We start from the raw sequence: 19,136 nt of genomic DNA on the forward strand, positions 1-19,136 counted from the left end.
TGATGTCGATGATGGTATTGCCATTCAGTTTCATGATTTACATTAACTAGATCTTACACTAAATAAGAAGGACGGACAGATTGAGATACACACTACTGAAGAAAAGAGACATAATTCCCTTGAAGTGGGTTTCTTGCTAAATAAACTTTAACTGCCAAATATATTAAGAGGCTAAAGGAAGGAAGAAAGTAAATATAATTTAAAGATTTTTTTGGGAGGGGAGGGTAGACCCCTGAAAGCTAACAGTAAAATTCACTAATAAGCCAAGCGGTAAAATGTAACACTCTGACTCCTTACCCTTTGCTGATCCATGTGAAATTGGCATTAGTGAAGACAAAATCCAGTGTGTGTGTGTGTGTGTGTGTGTGTGTGTTTATCATAAGGTCAAAAGTTATTATGACAGGTGAAAATCAACACTTGAAGATTAACCTCCCTGCTAGCTTATTTCCTTTAAGATTAACCACTAATGTTAACCTAACCTAACCTAACCTAACCTCACCTCACTCACCTAACCCAACTTAACCTAACCTCACCACCTCACCTCACCTAACCTAACCTAACCTAACCTAACCTAACCTAACCTAACCTAACTTAACCTTAACCTCACCTCACCTCACCTCACCCAACCTAATCTAACCTAACCTCACCCACTTCCAGGTAGCGTTAGGTGTTGAATTATGAGGTGAATTAAGCTGTAAAGGTAGAAAAATACATCGACATTTCCTCGTATGGGGTTGAGTCCTCAAATTGGATTGATAACAGATGTACTTTTGTTCTTAAATCAACACGTCCTGCAGTTGTCAACACAATCAAGGACGTCTTAACTGTACGTCTTGTCCTTAGTTGTCGCGATGGAAGAGTTCTTAATGTTTTGCGACTTGGGAACGTTACTTTAGTATACATCAATATTAATCGAGAAGCTGAATTGATCTTTCATGAACGCGGACCAGACTACCATAAGAGTCGTTCACACAATTGCGAAACATCTGTCGTCTTGCTGATGATGGGGGCCACACTTATTATACATGTGAAGGACTGTACCTGCGGCCACACTGGATGAAAGATGTGAAGGACTGGTACCTGCGGCCACACTGATGATAGATGTGAAGGACTGTACCTATGCACACACTGATGATAGATGTGAAGGACTGTACCTATGGCCACACTGATGATAGATGAAGGATCAGGAATTTATGTAATACACTGATGATAGATGGGGACTGTACTCTATACACACTGATGATAGATGTGAAGGACTGTACTCTATGGCCTCACTGATGATAGATGAAGGACTGTACCATGGCCATACTGATGTGATAGATGAAGGATCAGACTCTATGGCCACACTGATGATAGATGAAGGACTGGTACTCTGGCGGCCACACTGATGTGATAGATGAATGACTGTAATTTGCGGGCCACACTGGATGATAGATGAAGGATCAAAATTTGCGCTAATAATTATTGATGATAGATGTGAAGGACTGTACCTATGCACACACTGATGATAGATGAAGGACTGGTACCTATGGCCAATTGGATGATAGATGAAGGATCGTACCTATGTCAATAATTGATGATAGATGAAGGATCAAATTTGCGGCCACACTGAGATAGATGTGAAGGACTGTACTATGTCACACTGATGATAGATGAAGGACTGTAATTTGCGGTCAATAATTGATGATAGATGAAGGACTGTACTCTATGCATACACTGATGATAGATGTGAAGGACTGTACCTATGGGCCACACTGGATGATAGATGTGAAGGATCACACTTATGGCCACACTGATGATAGATGTGAAGGACTGCACTTACGGTCACACTGATGAGATGAAGGACTGCATCACTCATGGCCACAATTGATGATAGATGAAGGACTGTACCTACGGCCACACTGATGATAGATGTGAAGGAAATTTCATGGCCACACTGATGATAGATGTGAAGGACTGTACTCTATGGCCACACTGATGATAGATGTGAAGGACTGTACTCTATGGCCACACTGATGATAGATGTGAAGGACTGTACTTGTGGCCACACTGATGATAGATGTGAAGGACTGTACTCTATGGCCACACTGATGATAGATGTGAAGGACTGTACTCTATGGCCACACTGATGATAGATGGCGAATCGTACTCTATGGCCACACTGATGATAGATGTGAAGACTGTACCCCAGTGGCCACACTGATGATAGATGAAGGACTGGTACTTGCGGCCACACTGATGATAGACGTGAAGGACTGTACTTGCGGCCACACTGATGATAGATGTAAAGGACTGTGCTCTAGGGCCACGCTCCTTTAACTCACTGTCATATAAGGAAAAACCAAACACTACTTACACGAAGCCCTGAACACTTACCGAGGAACGAAAAACAAAAATGGTAAACGCTGGTAATGATGTGACGGTACCATTATCCTGTCCCACGAACAAGTCGCCTACAAAAGACCAGTCATTAACTACACAAGAGTGTATTAAAAATGAGTCGAATGATCGTTCTAAGCAAACTAACTCAGCTTTGTGCACTAAGAGACCAAGATTTTTTTTTTTAACTTAGAGATCCGAGACACGAACCAAGAGACTGAGACATTTGAACCATTAGACAAATTCGAGTCATAAGTAGGTTTTCAGAACTGCATAACTGAGGCTTCAAAACAATATAGTGTCGAAATGAAGCTTCCAAAATGTATGCTAAACAAAGCCGAAGTAAAATTATTATTATTATTATTATTATTATTATTATTATACTCGCCATACTTGCATTGTGCATTTCTGTTCATATAACACAAAATTACTTCAGAGATTCGTACCTGCTGTAACCTGGATATTTTTTGTCCGAAATATGGATCACCCGAAGATTAACCCCTCAGTTTATTTCACCTGTGGATTAGACACCCTAACCAACGCATCATGGGAGTTTGCTTAGGTTAGATTAGGTTCGATTAGTTTAGGTTAGATTAGATTATGTTCTGTTAAATTAGATTAGTTTATGTTCGGTTAGGTTAGGTTAGGTCATCGTTAAGGTGGTTAGGTTAGGTTAGGTTAGGTTAGGTCATCGTTAAGGTGGTTAATCTTAAGCTGAACTAACCCGAGAGTGGCGGATGAATCCACTGTTTTTACTCTTAATAAACCATTGTGAATCCTCAACTCCTGTTCCCTGAGCCCAGCCTGCCTGACCCCTACCGTGCCTGAACTAATAATAATATAAATAGGCTAAAGGGGTGAGGGGGGGGGGGATAACAGAAAGGGGAAGATATAAAGAAGAAAAAGAGGCACAGCAGTTTAGCCATGAAAGAACAAGATATTTCATTATACTCTAATACGGGAATGTGAAATAGATAATAATTTGTGCCGGTCTCTGTCCCACACTGTTATAAGACACACGTACACACACACACAGTACCACAATATGCCTCCTGTTGAGGAGTAGTAAGCACGGTTTCGTGTCTGTGGTTTCCCATATGGACCGGCTTTTCGGAATCAACCATCAAATGAACTATTCTTCATCACTGATAGCACAAAACCTATCACCGCCAACACAGTCTTGTAAAGTATACTCAAAAGCAACTACAATTTATTCCATAACTAACTAGAATTCATATCAGTAATTTGAGCATCAATTATATCGAGGTTGTTCTCTGTAACCCTGACCGGCTGACTGGTGGAGCGGCGCCGCCAGCCTCACCTCCTACGCCGCCAGGGAGTACAACCACCGGGAGTGCGGGGGCGCGCGCCTGCTGTATGGCAGTTATTACCATTCATTTATCGTCCGCATTTATGGGTAATAAAATATTTAAGTGCGTTTTATATATATATATATATATATATATATATATATATATATATATATATATATATATATATATATATATATATATTTGTGTGTATGTTTACACTATATATATGTGCGTGTTTACGCATACACACTTACATTGGATTCTTTGTATAATTTTATCATGTGTTCCTAAATCTTTTAAGCATCATCCTTATTCTAATGACAATAACAAGCTACTGTACATAAATTACTCTTGTATCTTCTTCAGGATGACCGTGGGTTGGCCGAGGCGGCGTCCCCTCGACGTGGCCTTCAATGACATCAGTCTGGTCCTGGACAAGACGCCCATCCTATCGCGAGTGGGTGGGACATGCAAGCCTGGGGAGGTGCTGGCCATCATGGGTCCTTCAGGTAGGTGTTGCTCCTACATCTTCCTCCGTCAGTGAGAAAGGGTTTCTTTTAGCCATATTAAAAGCTTTATTATTAGTAAGTGTCTTTCCCTTCCACCTCATGGCAACACCATAGTCTGTAGCCCATCGGTCATAACGACACGAGTTCATTGTTCAGGTAGTTGCAACACAACCAACTCCTCAGTTTAGCTTAGTATGTTGAAGGGGATAACCTCGTTGACAACTGAAACGCTCTCCTCTCAAACTGCAGAAGAAAATATGCGAAAGCAGTTTGTTCTGTGTTAATGAAAATGGGCTGTAAATGGCGAGAAATTTATGCTTCTAAAGTTCTGGCTACACAGGGTGACTGATCGTTCAGCGCCTTCCATCTAAAAAGCTCACTTACAGTATAGTATACTCAAACACTTTAGAAGGGTATTTTCCTCAATGATATCTCCTTAGGCTGAATTATTCTCCTCGTGACTCTCTTTGGTTATTATTACATCACAAAAACACAGTAATTGGTCAAATTAAATACTCTTTTAAATTCGTTTATTTATTCGTATTGACATCAAATGTATCACCATCAAAATTATTATTGTTGACGCCACTGACACCCTCGTCCCAAGAAATCCATCTCACGGATTCACTTATACCAATCATGTGAATTTACTAATAAACTACGTTAGGCGGTTCTTCTGTGACACTGATCTCATCAGTTGGTTGGCCAGCGTTGACACTTAACACGGATAAACGAGGTAGCCCAGGATCTCGTGGCACCTTTTATGTCATTGCATTCCTACCCCCCTGTGTACGGGCTTCCCTTTGAGCTAGTCAAATAAAATATTAAAGTGGCGTCCCCTGAACTGCTCTTACTTTCATTATTTCTGTTGCTCATTAGGACCACCGCATGTGGATGCTATAATGTATTACTGCACTTCAATAATTAAGGATTTTAAGTGTGGACTTTTGGTTAGTAAATCTTCATTATTTTAAGTTCTAGGCGCCGTGAAAACTTTAAATTTGTTTCATGATTTTTTCGATCACTCACACCTCAGCAGTAGGTAGCCTTGTCCCTTGTTAGGTCGGTCAAGGCCAAAATATTGAACAATGAGCTCAGATTAACACTTATGGATTCTCAACCTTCTTCCCAAGCTCTTTCAGCTACTGCCTTCAAGCTATTAGACCAAATAGCAACTTTCAATTAAGATATCTACTTGGGAAGCTTTAACAATTTGCTTTATATTTTGTACCCATTTATTAAAATTTTAGCTACCGAATGTTTCATATTTCAGATTTATGGATAATATTCCTTGAGTTCATGGCTAAAACAATACAATCAGTTAGAGGTCAAGTTCACGCTAAACATGTAACACGTTTTGCAACATGAGAGAGGAGAGTTTCTGCCCGGTGGTTTTATTTCCACCATGGAGTGGAGGGGGGGGGGGATAGACAAGCACTTTCTAATACAGTATAAATAAAATAACACGATGTTCCTTGCTCAATATCTAGTCTTGTCAAAATATACGTAGATGAGACGCCCGTATTTCCCTTGCTTTTGATTATGTTGAGACTTTTGACCTCTCCTGAATTATTAATAAGTTACAAATTACACTTATGTTTTCCCTTGTCGTTATGTTGGCCAAGCTGGGTGTTTGCTACACTGGAGGGTGGGTTTTAGCCTGATTTTCTCTAAACTAAAGCCCTTGTTTTGGCAAAGATTATCTAACTGGTACCTATTATGGCGGTTTGCCAGAGACCCCTAGTCTCGCCAGGTCTCCTCATGGTGCTTGATTGACATGGTTTTCATATGACCCGTACTCTGACATGGATTTCCCTAGGGTCCTCTATTCAAGCAAGGTCTCAGCAAGAAAAAGGATATGTAAAATTAAACAAGAAAGTCACTAAACTTCCAAACTATCCACTATCTTACGTATTTTTTGCAGTTTGGTGATAATAGTACCAATAGCTTCATAGTTTAGTGAAAAATCTAAAAGAAAAAATTCTAAACTATCTTTTTCGTTTGCTGAAAGTAATAGAAAATAAGACATGTCTCATTGGTGTTTTAATGTTCACAGGTTCGGGCAAGACGTCCCTCTTGAACGCCATCAGTGGTCGAGTACGTCCTACCAGCGGCACCATCACTATAGGAGGGTCCCCCCTTAACAAGCGCCACAAACGTCAGATCTGTTATGTTCTACAGGACGATATCTTCTATACTAATCTCACATTAAGACAAACACTTGTGGTGAGAATATTTTTGTATTTTTCTGGATTATGAAAATTCACAATTTATTCTGTATTAAGTTACCTTAAGGTTGTTAAACACCGTAAACCTTAAAGTGTTTAGTTGAAAGTAAGTGTTCAGCATGACAGAATTACAGATGAGTACATGAGTCTATAATATGCTTGAACTCTCCCTTAACTTGTACACATACAGTATATGAAGTGTTGGAACAGTGAAACAATTTTCATCTGCAGTACACAGCCCTTCTCCGTCTGCCGGACAGCATGACCTATCAAGAGAAGATGAATCTAGTGGACCATATCCTTGATATTCTTGATCTCAAGCACTGCCAAGACACAAGTGAGTACATCAGTTTACTGTTGAGTTTTGTACATTGATATTTTTGTAACGTGCTCATCAAACTATGGTGGTAATTTTTTTTTCACTCATATGAACTAGCAAGGGCTAAATGAAACACTGATTCAGATCCATTATGTATATTGTGTTGTCAATGGTAAGAGAAACAATTGAGACGCTGCAATTGTGTGAAATGAGGCAGAAAGTTAGATCAGCAACCTGGGACTTGGTTACAATTTTTGTGGTGCCATATGGCAGCAGGGTCTACCATTAGACAACACATGCTTCCAATATCTTCCCAGGCAGTAGTACCTACCTGTTTGGTAGCTGCCTACTACTTACTACCTGTATAGATAGTTGGCACACTATTGACCTTTAGTAAAGAAAATTTGTGAATCCTGTGGTAGTGGTGGTAGAAATAGAGGGGCAGTGGTGGTGGTTGTGGCAATAGAGGGGCAGTAGTGGTGGTTGTGGCAGTAGAGGGGCAGTGGTGGTGGTTGTGGCAGTAGAGGGGCAGTAGTGGTGGTTGTGGCAATAGAGGGGCAGTGGTGATGGTTGTGGCAGTAGAGGGGCAGTAGTGGTGGTTGTGGCAATAGAGGGGCAGTAGTGGTGGTTGTGGCAGTAGAGGGGCAGTAGTGGTGGTGGTAGAAATAGAGGGGCAGTGGTGGTGGTTGTGGCAGTAGAGGGGCAGTGGTGGTGGTTGTGGTATTAGAGGGGCAGTGGTGATGGTGGTAGTAGTAGAGGGGCAGCTGTATAGTACAAGGTATGGGTGGTGGAGAGAGGATGGTGACGTGGAATGAAAATTGATTTTAGCCACAGTCTGATTAACCTGTATTGATGTGGTTGATTCAAAATACTGTATTAACTAATCATTGTCATAATCCTTTGATGACTGTACAGGTGCATCTTACTTAGAAAGTGTCAAACATGACATGAAATTTCTCCAACTCAGCTCACTTTTTCCAATCGATAACTAACTGCATGGTGTTTGTGTGTTCATGGGACATGAATATATAATTTATGCATGGAAATTAAATTTTAATTGAATTTCATGATAATGAACCAAACAAGCTGACTTGACCCAACCTAATCATTACAGTACAAGATTACCTAAAGTAAGTTTTAGTTATTTTATGAAATGACTGATTATCCAGATTAACTTTGACATACTGTACTATATTTTTTTTTCATTACGCATTAAGAGAACTAATGCATATACCTTAATCTACTGTATTCATTGCAGTTATTGGTAAGGTGATGAATCGGGGCCTTTCTGGTGGAGAAAAGAAGAGAACCAACATTGCCTGTGAGTTGCTCACCAACCCCTCCATTATGCTTCTTGATGTAAGTTCTTATTCTAAGGTTTGTATCAACAGTAGAGAGGAATATCACTATAGTACAGTCCAGGTACTGGGATGTGGTAGCCAAGTGAATTCATTCTTCCTCTCCTGTTCTAAGGGTAGTTGGTTAGCTTCCAGGGCATCCCCAGTTCACCTAGCTTTATATTGGCAGATCATTGAGTCTTGTATGGGGGTGGTTAGTGGGGTGGGAGCAGCTATCAACACAACATAGAAAGATAACCCCAACACACACAAATCACAATGTGGGTGTGTAAGGAGCTGTGACTAGTACTGCAGTCATCTTTGAATGGACAGTTAGTATATGAGTCTTTCATTTAAATCTACAGTATATATACTGTACTGTAATACCTTACAGTTGGGGAAAGGAGGATAACTAAGGTTAGTGCTGCCTACACTGCCCCAAGTATACTAAAACAAGACTTAGTCTACACACATGACCTACACTCTCCTTATAATAAATCACTATCATTACACTCTGTGAAAGAAAATAAATGCTTACAAAATTGCAATGTTCTGTATCAGGAAATAGAATATTAAGTACTATGTCAAATTTATGGAGATAAAAAAGCATAGTCAATTGGTGCAGAAAAGGAAGATAATGTTGTTTATTTGGTAAAAAGTAGGTACTGTAGTCTTTTGACAAAGGGTAATGATATAAACCAGTAGTGTACCATAAAAGCAATACCTTAAGGTAAAGGTCCTTCAGTTGTGAGATGTAAGATAAAAGTTTAAATATTGATACAGTACAATACAGTATAGGGGATGAGGATAAGGGAAATAATTAAGAAACACTATTCTGTAATATGCTATAAGTTGAAGGAATATGCAGGTAAAAAAGTTATGAAATAATTTAAGTTACGAATAGAGAAGGAGAATCATACGTAAAGAACAATGAAATGGGAAACTCACTCTGAAAAAAAGAAGTATGGAGATGATTTGAATATCCATTTCCCTCTTTACAGGAACCAACATCAGGGTTGGACTCCAGTACAGCCCATAGCCTGATAACAACGCTCAAGCAGTTTGCCGAGAAGGAGCACAAAACCGTAATAGTAACCCTTCACCAACCTTCCTCACAAATATTTTACATGGTTGATCGGTTATTATTGCTCTGTAATGGTCAAGTAAGCTTTCTTTTATATTTTTTATACTGTACCCTGTGCCCAGCCAGGACAGATAGGGAGACTCTGTACTGTATATTGATTGGTGTTTGTTTTTATCTGTGATCAAATGTTTGTAAAATCAACTTGTGCATTAGTTTTCAGTGGAGTTTCATGCCACTTTGTATAAATGATGTATGTGGTTGGCGATGTGGATGTGTCGAGAGGCTTAGATGCCATTGAGTGTATCTATCTACCAGTATGTCTTCCCAGCCATCTGTCTGTTCAGTTGTCCATCTTTGTGTTTGTCCATCCTTATATATCCATCCCACATAGAGAGTATACTAAATTTATATTATCAATTTCTACCACAATTTCAAACTACCAGAGCTAACTTCTATGGAGCAATGCTCAGTAACTCTTGGAATAAACCTGCCAGACTTGACCAACACTGTCACATGTTCTGGTACATTCAGGAGTCCATGCATGCCCAGTACAGTGCAGTACTTGCCAACAGTGCACAAGAAGAGAACACACCGACCCCTCAACTGGCTAGTAAACTGACAAGTGGTGAAGAGGATAAGTGAATAAGTGCACATACTGTGCATCAACCATTCCACTGCCGCCTTGATCTGTGAATGCCTTTCTCTCCCCCCTGCCCCGCCCTTTGAATAATCTTGCATTTGCCTGTGACTACATGGTTAAAATTCATATTTATTACTGTATATTGTATCACATGTAAATGGGAAATCGATATGTATTTTTTAAGAACAATGCCATGGCACCTCAAGCTGGCAACCAATGACTTAAGTGAGGTTTATAAACATCTCAAAAGGGCATTATACTTAGTTGAGTGTTCATACCTGGAGCTGGGATGCCTGCTCCATTAAGGGTCACAGCTCAAGGTTGAAGAAGTCGCAAGTTTGGAAAATTGTCAGGGCAAACTTTTTCGGAGTGAAAATTGTGAATCTGCCAGAGTGCTGTGACAGCACTGAGTGTGAGCTTATTCAAGACCAGACTTGACCAACGCTGGTGCAGGTACAGATACCTTCTGGAGCCAGTACATGCCCAGTACTTGCCAACATTGTGTAACAGAGATGTGACTGACCACCCAAGATGCTAACAAGCCAATCAGTGGTAAAGTGGATATAAGTAAAAGTAAAAGTATATTGGATCTAGAAGTTGAGGACATGAACAAGTATTTGTGGACATAATTGCTGTTGTCTTTTCATTTTCTTGTTGTTTTCATTTTACCTGACATGAATCAATTTTACCTTGTCTTTGTGGTTTCTGTACCCCTTGATCCACCTCACACAGGAGTTGATGTGAAATAGAGATAAGATGATAGAGAAGAATGATGAATCTGAAAATCAAATAGTACTGTAGTCCTTTATCTCATGAAATTTATGAATAATTATTGTTACTGTATTAAGTCTCCAACTACAGCTTTTGCAGGTATGCATACTGTACGTATTATTAACAACTGTCCATGTGTCATTTGGCTTTTATTACAGTAAAAGAAAAAGTGCTACCATAGTTTTAGATGAATTAATTATCATATGATTATAGTCATCAGGAATAGTTCGATATACAGTATGTGATAATGTATCATTATTTTTTTTTTTTTTCTTACAGAATGCGTATTTTGGTGACACAAGAAAAGTAGTTGAACACTTCTCCAATCTAGGTCTTCCAATCGCCCCACACTACAATCCAGCAGATTTCATATGTAAGAACTTGAACATAGTAAATATTTTTTTCCATAAAGAGATGGCTATTGAGCACTTTGTTTCAGCTCACTACTTAGTACTGTGCTGTATGCTGTATATGGGTTGGGTGGCATCACTTATAATAGTACTTTACATACTATGATGGTCAGGCTCACTGGTCTATAATGATTAGTGGAATGACGATCGCCCTTCTTGAATACAGGACTCACATAAGCCATTTTCCAGTCATCAGGGACCTTTTGCTCATCCAGGCATCTACAGAACAGGATTTTCAGGGGCTCAACAAGCCCATTGCATAACTTTCTGTGTTTCATTTAGGACATAAGACTTCCATATAACTACTGTACCATTTTTATACGATTCTGTACCTTGTGTTTTTTATTTCTAGTGGAGCAAGTGAAAGGACCACTTGAAGTGCAAGAGAGATTAATTCAAGGGGCAAAAGAGGACATAAGATTAAACTTCAATATTCCGGAGAATTTCACTCTTCAGACATCCCCTTCTATACAGTCTCTTTATTCTAAATACTTATCATTACCAACTGTGCATGTAACAACAGGTGAGTCCTCCTTTCACTGTAATTAGACTGAATATAAACGTACCATATTATATCTGTATTGTACTTTGAATACTGTATTGTCATAAAATATATACAGGAATAATTCATGTTGTAGCCCCGGAAACATAACACTGATTGAACTTATGGAAATCAGCTGCTTGCAGTGTCACTTCCTTGGTTGAGAAACACACTTTAAGCTGTTAAAAAACATAAACAATTATTAAACACAAACACTAATGCAAACTATGTATAACTATGTACGTATAACTACTGTACTGTACTTGTTCATCATCAATCCTAGTATTTACAAAACATAACTTTGAACAGAACAAAATGGTAAATAAAAATACACACTCTGAAAAAAAAATGAGTTATGACTAAGCTACATGAGCCATTGACAGGCAATATATGGATCCTCTCTCACTTACCCACTTATATATGTTTTTTGCTCACAACACAAAAAGATGTGGTTAAAAATCTGTTACAGTAAAGAATATATGTTACTCTCTTACCACCAAAATATAGTACTAAGTATGTTGAATTTTTCACAAATACTAAGGCTACATTATATTGTACAGATTATAGTTATTAAATACAAAATTATATCTTTCTCATCTATTTCCTGTGTTTTTCTGCAATATATCATGTCCTTCATTCTTTACTGCTATTTTCATTTGTTGTCTTGATTATCTCACCCTATTTATCTTCCTCTGCTTAAATCTCATCTTTTGCAGTCTTTCACCAATCTCTTTACTCTCCTCCTAGTCTTCCTGTAATACTCCCAGCTTTAGGAGTACCTTCAAAATGCTAATGAGTCTCTATTCATATACTATAATGTATCTGATTCTGAAGTAACTGCCTGGAGAAAGTATATTTATTCTTCAGTTAAGGATTTATACATAGTTATATTCTTGCAGGTATAGACAATAACCAGTTTCCTTGGAACAACAAGTGTACAGCATGCCAACAACAATGCCAACATATTCAACAAAAATGTCCAACTGATGTTTCTGTCACTATAGATATAGATAAAAAAGAATCTCCAATCTACAATAAAATAGGTAAGATTTTGTTTCTATAATGATTAGGAAAAACCGGTATATATTCAAAATATATATTAATGCTAGAACTATTGCCTGTCCATTCTTAAGGCTGATCGTATGTACTGTACTGTACTGTACCATGTAGGAGTTGTGCCCTGCTATATTGCTGCTGCCAACCTCTTTTTATTTCTTAAGTTTCTCTGCTGCCTCTTTAATATCATTTGCTATCACAGCACCAAGTCATCAACATAAATAACTCCCAGGGCAGATCAGTCCTAAAGTCTGGTGATACTGTCTCCAGTACCACATTAGACAGAAGGGGGTTCAAGACAGACCCTTGATGAACCATTATATCACCTCAGACTCCTCTCCTGCCTCACCATTTACTCTCAGCAGTTTTTGATCCTTCACATACCTAACCAAACATGGCACTCCTTGACCTTAGCTTTCTCAATGCCCCTTTACTATTTCACCTGGTACCCTGTTAAATTCTTTCTCAAAGTTTACAAATATGAAGTACAGCTTTTTATCCTTTCCATTACCCTTGTAAATACTAATGATATATTCCATCGTGGTTGTTACTGTACAAGTCAATTTGGTCACCACTGACCCACCTATGTTGTTTGATACTTTCAAGATTTCTGCAACTTTTCCAGAATTTCCAATTTCAAATAAATTAAATCACTAATCAACTTTACATCAAATTGATCCTCAATCAATATACAGGGGGTCCCCGGGTTATGAATGGGTTCTGTTCTTGAGGACATTCTTAATTCGGATATGTACGAAAGTCGGAACACATGCTTTGTGCATACCGTACTTACAGAACAATGTTTAATCCCTATACAGTATATCAGAGCCTAAGTCCTTATATACATCTAGAATCACTTAATTTAAGTGAAAAGAACTAAAATGACAAAATACAGTAAATTATAGTAAAAAATAAGTCAATAGGTAAATAAAATACTGTAAATTTCAAGTTTAACCCTGTTCATGAGTCAGACGTTCGTAAGTCTGGGACCCCCTGTACTGTATTAGGCTATCATGTTCAAAGCATCAGCAATTTGGAAATTTTATTTTGAATAATGTCCAACAGTTGTGGGTGAGGAGGAAGACAGTGGTAGGTCATCATGGTCAGAGGAGACTAGGAGTGAAGCCTCGGGGCCTAGCTCGCCGTGTGAAGAGTACACAGACGTGCAGTGGCCTACATCATTTTTCACTCAGTTTAAGGTTTGTTTTGAGATGGATGTAATTTTGAGTTCAAGTAATATATAAGAATATACTTTGTTTTATTTTTTCTTATAGTAAGTCAATAGTGAGTACTGTTTTGAAATTTAACTGTAAAGTACAGTACATTAACTGTTATGGTACAATACATTTCTGGGTTAGATTCATATTAGTACGAAGAATTTAACATCTTTAATTGATTTTAAAGTCTGATAGCTTTTTCCATACTGATAAACAATGGTTTTATAGAATTATTTTGAGGAAGAAAAGTTATGTTTTCTGATTTTTATTCTCTTATCTTTGTTTTTCAATTAGGTATTGACACAACGGAACTTTTGTGTGGCTCGTCCCATCATCCTCTCATGGCTCAATGGGGCACAGACATTGATTCTGGCTATAATCGCAGGACTCCTGTGGTATCAGGCACCAAGGACAGAAGAAAGCCTTCAGGATATTCAGGGATGGATGTTTTTCTCGACCCATTATTGGATGTTGTTCAAATTATTTTCTGCACTTCAATCATGTTAGTAAACAGTTGTTTCTCACTTGTAATACTCAACCTACATTTTATGCTTTTTAAGTATGTGACTTGAATATAAAAAAATAGTTATATATGTCTTTTGCCTCAGAATAATCTTTGGTAGTGTATACTGTATACTGATAATCATTTTTATTTTTTTTATTTTAGCCATAGTTACTTTTCTAAAAATTGATGTTTCTTCTTTTTTTATTTATGCCTGACACAGTTGGGGCAGGCTACTAAGCTGTACAGTTCTACTCTAACCATTTTTCTCTATTTACAGTCCCGGCTGAGCGTGAGGTGATAACAAAAGAACGTGCTAGTGGCTCTTATCGAGTGAGTGCTTACTACTTAGCCAAGATGGTAGGGGAACTGCCGCTAACCTTCACGCTGCCAACCTTATACTTCTTTATCTCATATTCAATGATGGGTTGGGACAACATCATCACTGGGTTTATGCTCCTCTTCATGCTACTGCTCAATACTCTAGTTGCACAGGTACAGACTTTGATGTTGTTCTAGGCTAGAATTCATGTTCTTTTGTTTAGAAAATGTTCTTTAAATAATGATCACTTGTTATTTCAATACAGCTGGGGAATATTATACTGTTTGGTATTGAGTGTTTTTGTTTTTAGGCAAATTATATGTATGAGACACACATAAAAGCATCTAGATAAAGCTCAGTACCTATATAGTTGTTCAGAAACACATTGGATTAGTATGTACAGCATTCTATTTTTCTTAAATTTCTCAGACACTCAGATTTTTTTTATTTAGGTCCCTGTACATTATTTTAGGGAATCAAAGGATAAACATTACAAGGAGATCTTACTATGGCTAATTTATGCTCGTAAATTAAATCCACTTTAATTTTACTTTATATCATCTTCATCACTTGTCAGCTCACTAGTTGGTCAGGTAGTCAGTCAATTTTCATTGACACACTACTGTATTAGCAACAATGGAGATATACAGGCACTTGAACATGTTCCAGTGTTGGTCAAGTCTGGACTTAAGGAGCTCACACTTGTGCTGTCACAACATTCTCTGTCAGGTTATTCCAAGAGTTCACAACTCTTACTCTAAAGAAGTTAGCTCTGTAAGCTTTCTTTACCTGTACTGTGAGCTTCTTTAGCTGTGGCCTCTAGTGGAGTAGTCATCTGTTAACTCCAGATATGCTCCACTAGGCTTACTGGTATACCTTCTTAAGCTAAGGTCAATTTATTCATAAGATACAGGGTACGGATATGAAAAATTCAAGATTTTTTGGCAAAAGCTGGGGATTGACTTTTCAACAAGATCGACTAATGCACCCATACATATGGTTATTTTAAATTAGTCTAATTACAGCATAACTTGTTAAGCATTGTAAATATTTTTAAGGTAGATTATTTTTGGCTACTTGGAAACTCTCTTGGAACTGCCTCTGCCTGTCTTTATCATATTATTTTTTTCTTATTTTCTTATTACGGTACATGTACAGTGTCTTATTGTAAATCATCTTCAGATATTTTGACTAATTACCAAAAACTCAACAGCAAAGATTAATATTTTTACTGATGAATTTCTTGCTGCTTATGTTGCATGCCTCTCTAAATAAGTATTTATATTTCCAGAGTGTTGGGCTTCTCATAGGTGCAGTGTGCTATGACCTACAAGTTGGTATTACCATCGCAGCAATCTTCACGCTTTTCACACAGTTATTTGGAGGATACCTTGCCAATCGAATTCCACCATGGCTTGCTTGGGCAAAGTACTTATCCATGGTTCATTATGCTTTCCAAAACATGAATATAATCCAGTTCACATATGGGAAGGAAATAAGGTAAGGAAACACTATTGTATTACTTATAATATTTTCATGTTATTTATTTTGACATTTTGTCATTGTTTAAGAGTACAGTATAGTCTGCATTTACGCGGTCAATTGAACCCGTCGGGTACCGCGTAAAACGAGAAACGCATAAATGAAATAACAGAACATATGGGATTAATTGAAATAGAGACTGGGCCGACCCCCAAACTCCACTTTTTCCGACACAATACATACCTTGTAGTAAAAATAACATCTTAATTTTATGATGGTATGCACACACAATTGATAATTAAGAGAAATATCAATAATATTAGGCTTTTTAACAATTACGTTAGTAAAAAAGCTGGGTCGGCACACGTGGATGGTGGCTGGTTCCGAGGCAGAGGGCAGATTAATTGCCCTCCGGTGAATCACTTTCACTTTCACTACTCGCAGAGGTTTGCAGGGCCTCCCAGACAAACCTCTCAAAGTCCATATCCTCACTGTCAATATCATTTTCACTGACTTGGGCTGGCTTTGGTTGTGGTGGGTTGTGGGCGAGGAAGTCCTCAATACTACGTTGATTACTAGCATTGATGATGTCGAGATAGATCTGGATATACGGCTCCTCTGCTTTCGTCAGATGGTTATTAGACACTTCATACCGATGCTTGTCTGGGTCGTTGTCAAGGATGAGCTTAAGTTTCTCCCCCAACTCGATGATTTCCTTCACATTATCATGGCTTGGTCCAGGTAATTCAATGTTTTTCTCTGGTGGTGGGGGTCCCGCGGAAGCCATTGTGAGTTGTGAGGGGAATAGCGGGCACAAGAGAGAACTGTATACGCGGACTGAGAACAATGAGACAGGCCCTGCTAGGTCAGCGACTTCTACCCTCTGGTGGCAGGGCACGTCATGTTACATTAGACCAATCACAGCTAGCGGCGGAGGGAGGTAAGGATGCGTGGCCCAATCACAGTCTGATACGTCATATGACGTCAGCGATAACGTAAGAGCGGCCTAATGCACACCACTCACCACGCCGCTTCCCGCGTATGGTCAAGAATGGACCGCGTGGGTAAAAAATGGCGCGGCGGTCTGGACCTCTCCAGCTGCTTGTCGTGTAAATGACCAAATTTACTGCGTAATTAAAGCATTTTCATTCTTGCAAGGCACCGCGTAAATGACCAAACGCGTAAACTAAAGCCGCGTAAATGCAGACTATACTGTACTGTACATTATTTTGGTCCTATTCCTCCTGTCTGGAGGAGGAAATAGAAATGGAAGACATCCACATGCTTGTGTAAATCTTACATTTTGTGTACAAAAACTAACAAATAGTAATTTATATTACACCAAACTAGTATAGTACTGTAATCATCTATTTCCATTAATATTTTAAATTTTCCTGAGGATTTTTCTATGTCTGAGTATGTGGCAGCCTTATATAGAACAATAATTCACTCTCATCTTATTGCCCCACTCAGTAAAGATATTTGGTTAAACCACATTTTGTACAATGTGCAAAAAAGAAGCACTCCGATCCTTAAATTCTAGTGATGAGATAAGATATCAAACTGATATGACCTTGTTTTGATGAGAGAGGAGCTGCCCTGCAGTAGTTTACACTGATTTGTAGCTACTGTTAGAAAAGTCAAGGTCCATCATTTTCAGGCCATTTTCCAAACTTGTATGGGTCAGTTATTGAATTTCAGACAGATTTATTATGTATATGTACAGTATGTCTTTATATCAAGGAGGCTTTTTTCACATAGAAACATTCCCATATGTATTAGTTGTTGACTTTCTTCTGAGCTGCTGGGACACAATGTTGAACAGCAGCTCTCCTACATGGGTTGAACAGCCATCATTTAAGTTTCCTTTTATTACATATGAGGTGAATGTCTTTTCTAAGACAGACACAAAAAAAAGAGATGGTAGGAGAGAGGGATTTTTCAGAACCAGAATGTGTGGCAGACTTTCACTGGATGTGCTGTGTTTTTGTAGTCTAAGGAAAGAACTATACTAAATGAGAATAAAATTAATCTCTCGAGTAGTCTTGTTGTATTGCTTCTATAGTAGACTAAGTCATAGGGATAGACTCTCTGAAATATAAACTGCAATAAAATGTTACCTCAAAGATACTATACAGTATAACAGTTTGTATTTTCTCTTTTCTCAGTTGCTCAATGGAACACTCACGCTTCAACAGCTGTGTTGAAGTTTCAAATAATGAAGCAGATTCTCATCCAATTCCTATAGAAGAGATCCTGGCAGAAAGAGGGGAAACTCTTCCTATTTGGTTAAATACCGTCATCCTAATTGGATTCATGATTGTAGTACGTCTTTTAACCTATATAATGCTCAGATTTCTTCATCGCCCAAAGTAGCATTAATTCTAAATAGGAAATATCCCACAAATTAATTCCAGTCTCGATTTATATAATGCTCAGATTTCTATAGTATGTTCTAATACTAAGCTAAACTTACACAAAATAAATAGAGGTGAAGGATTTTCTTCAGTTCTTTGGTGAGGGGAAACAGGTGGTATGGGATACGATTGAGCAACTATGCTGTATCATACAAGGCTGTGATTTATCTAACCTGATTGCTTCCACACTGTGAGGGAGGAGAGACCTGTTGACTCGTATCAAGGCATGGCAACTGTGCTCTCAACCTTTTTACTTTACACAAATGTACAGTATCTGAGATGATAAAAATGCTTAAAAAACTGCCAGTTGCTATATTAAGTTTACAACCTTCAAATATCTTTCCCAGATCCAAAGATCTTGCCAGTGATTGATTGTAATTAAGTACGATACAGTAATACAGAAAAAACAACACTAAAAGATGCAGGTCATCACAGGAGATTGGATCTTTGTTATGATGTCTATTTTTTTTCTACAGTGACATAGTTGGAATAACCAGAGCCTTGTTTGTTTTTAGTATTTTAAATGTAACAAAGAAATAGTAGGTAAAAAAATGAAATGTGATCCAGATTTGTCTAATGAATTTTGTTTATTATTGTAAATGACTAACC

At 38.2% G+C, this 19,136-nt stretch overlaps 1 protein-coding gene across 2 annotated transcripts in view; it reads left to right on the top strand.

The window, feature by feature from the left end:
• The window catches only part of LOC121873533 (ABC transporter G family member 14-like), a 52,277-nt gene extending 33,731 nt beyond the window's left edge, over positions 1 to 18,546 (top strand). For both annotated transcript variants that reach the window (XM_042377148.1, XM_042377149.1), the window contains exons 3-15: positions 4,059 to 4,201; positions 6,258 to 6,427; positions 6,661 to 6,766; positions 8,007 to 8,107; positions 9,087 to 9,248; positions 10,860 to 10,953; positions 11,343 to 11,513; positions 12,431 to 12,574; positions 13,653 to 13,786; positions 14,099 to 14,306; positions 14,587 to 14,801; positions 15,920 to 16,128; positions 18,279 to 18,546. In XM_042377148.1, the coding sequence (XP_042233082.1) occupies positions 4,059 to 4,201; positions 6,258 to 6,427; positions 6,661 to 6,766; positions 8,007 to 8,107; positions 9,087 to 9,248; positions 10,860 to 10,953; positions 11,343 to 11,513; positions 12,431 to 12,574; positions 13,653 to 13,786; positions 14,099 to 14,306; positions 14,587 to 14,801; positions 15,920 to 16,128; positions 18,279 to 18,486 (2,065 nt within the window). In that variant the 3' untranslated portion in view covers positions 18,487 to 18,546. The remainder of the gene's footprint in view (positions 1 to 4,058; positions 4,202 to 6,257; positions 6,428 to 6,660; positions 6,767 to 8,006; positions 8,108 to 9,086; positions 9,249 to 10,859; positions 10,954 to 11,342; positions 11,514 to 12,430; positions 12,575 to 13,652; positions 13,787 to 14,098; positions 14,307 to 14,586; positions 14,802 to 15,919; positions 16,129 to 18,278) is intronic.
• Positions 18,547 to 19,136: the final 590 nt, after the last annotated feature.

Source organism: Homarus americanus, unplaced genomic scaffold (assembly GCF_018991925.1).
Source record: "Homarus americanus isolate GMGI-L3 unplaced genomic scaffold, GMGI_Hamer_2.0 scaffold30858, whole genome shotgun sequence".
In the NCBI taxonomy this organism is placed as follows: domain Eukaryota; kingdom Metazoa; phylum Arthropoda; class Malacostraca; order Decapoda; family Nephropidae; genus Homarus; species Homarus americanus.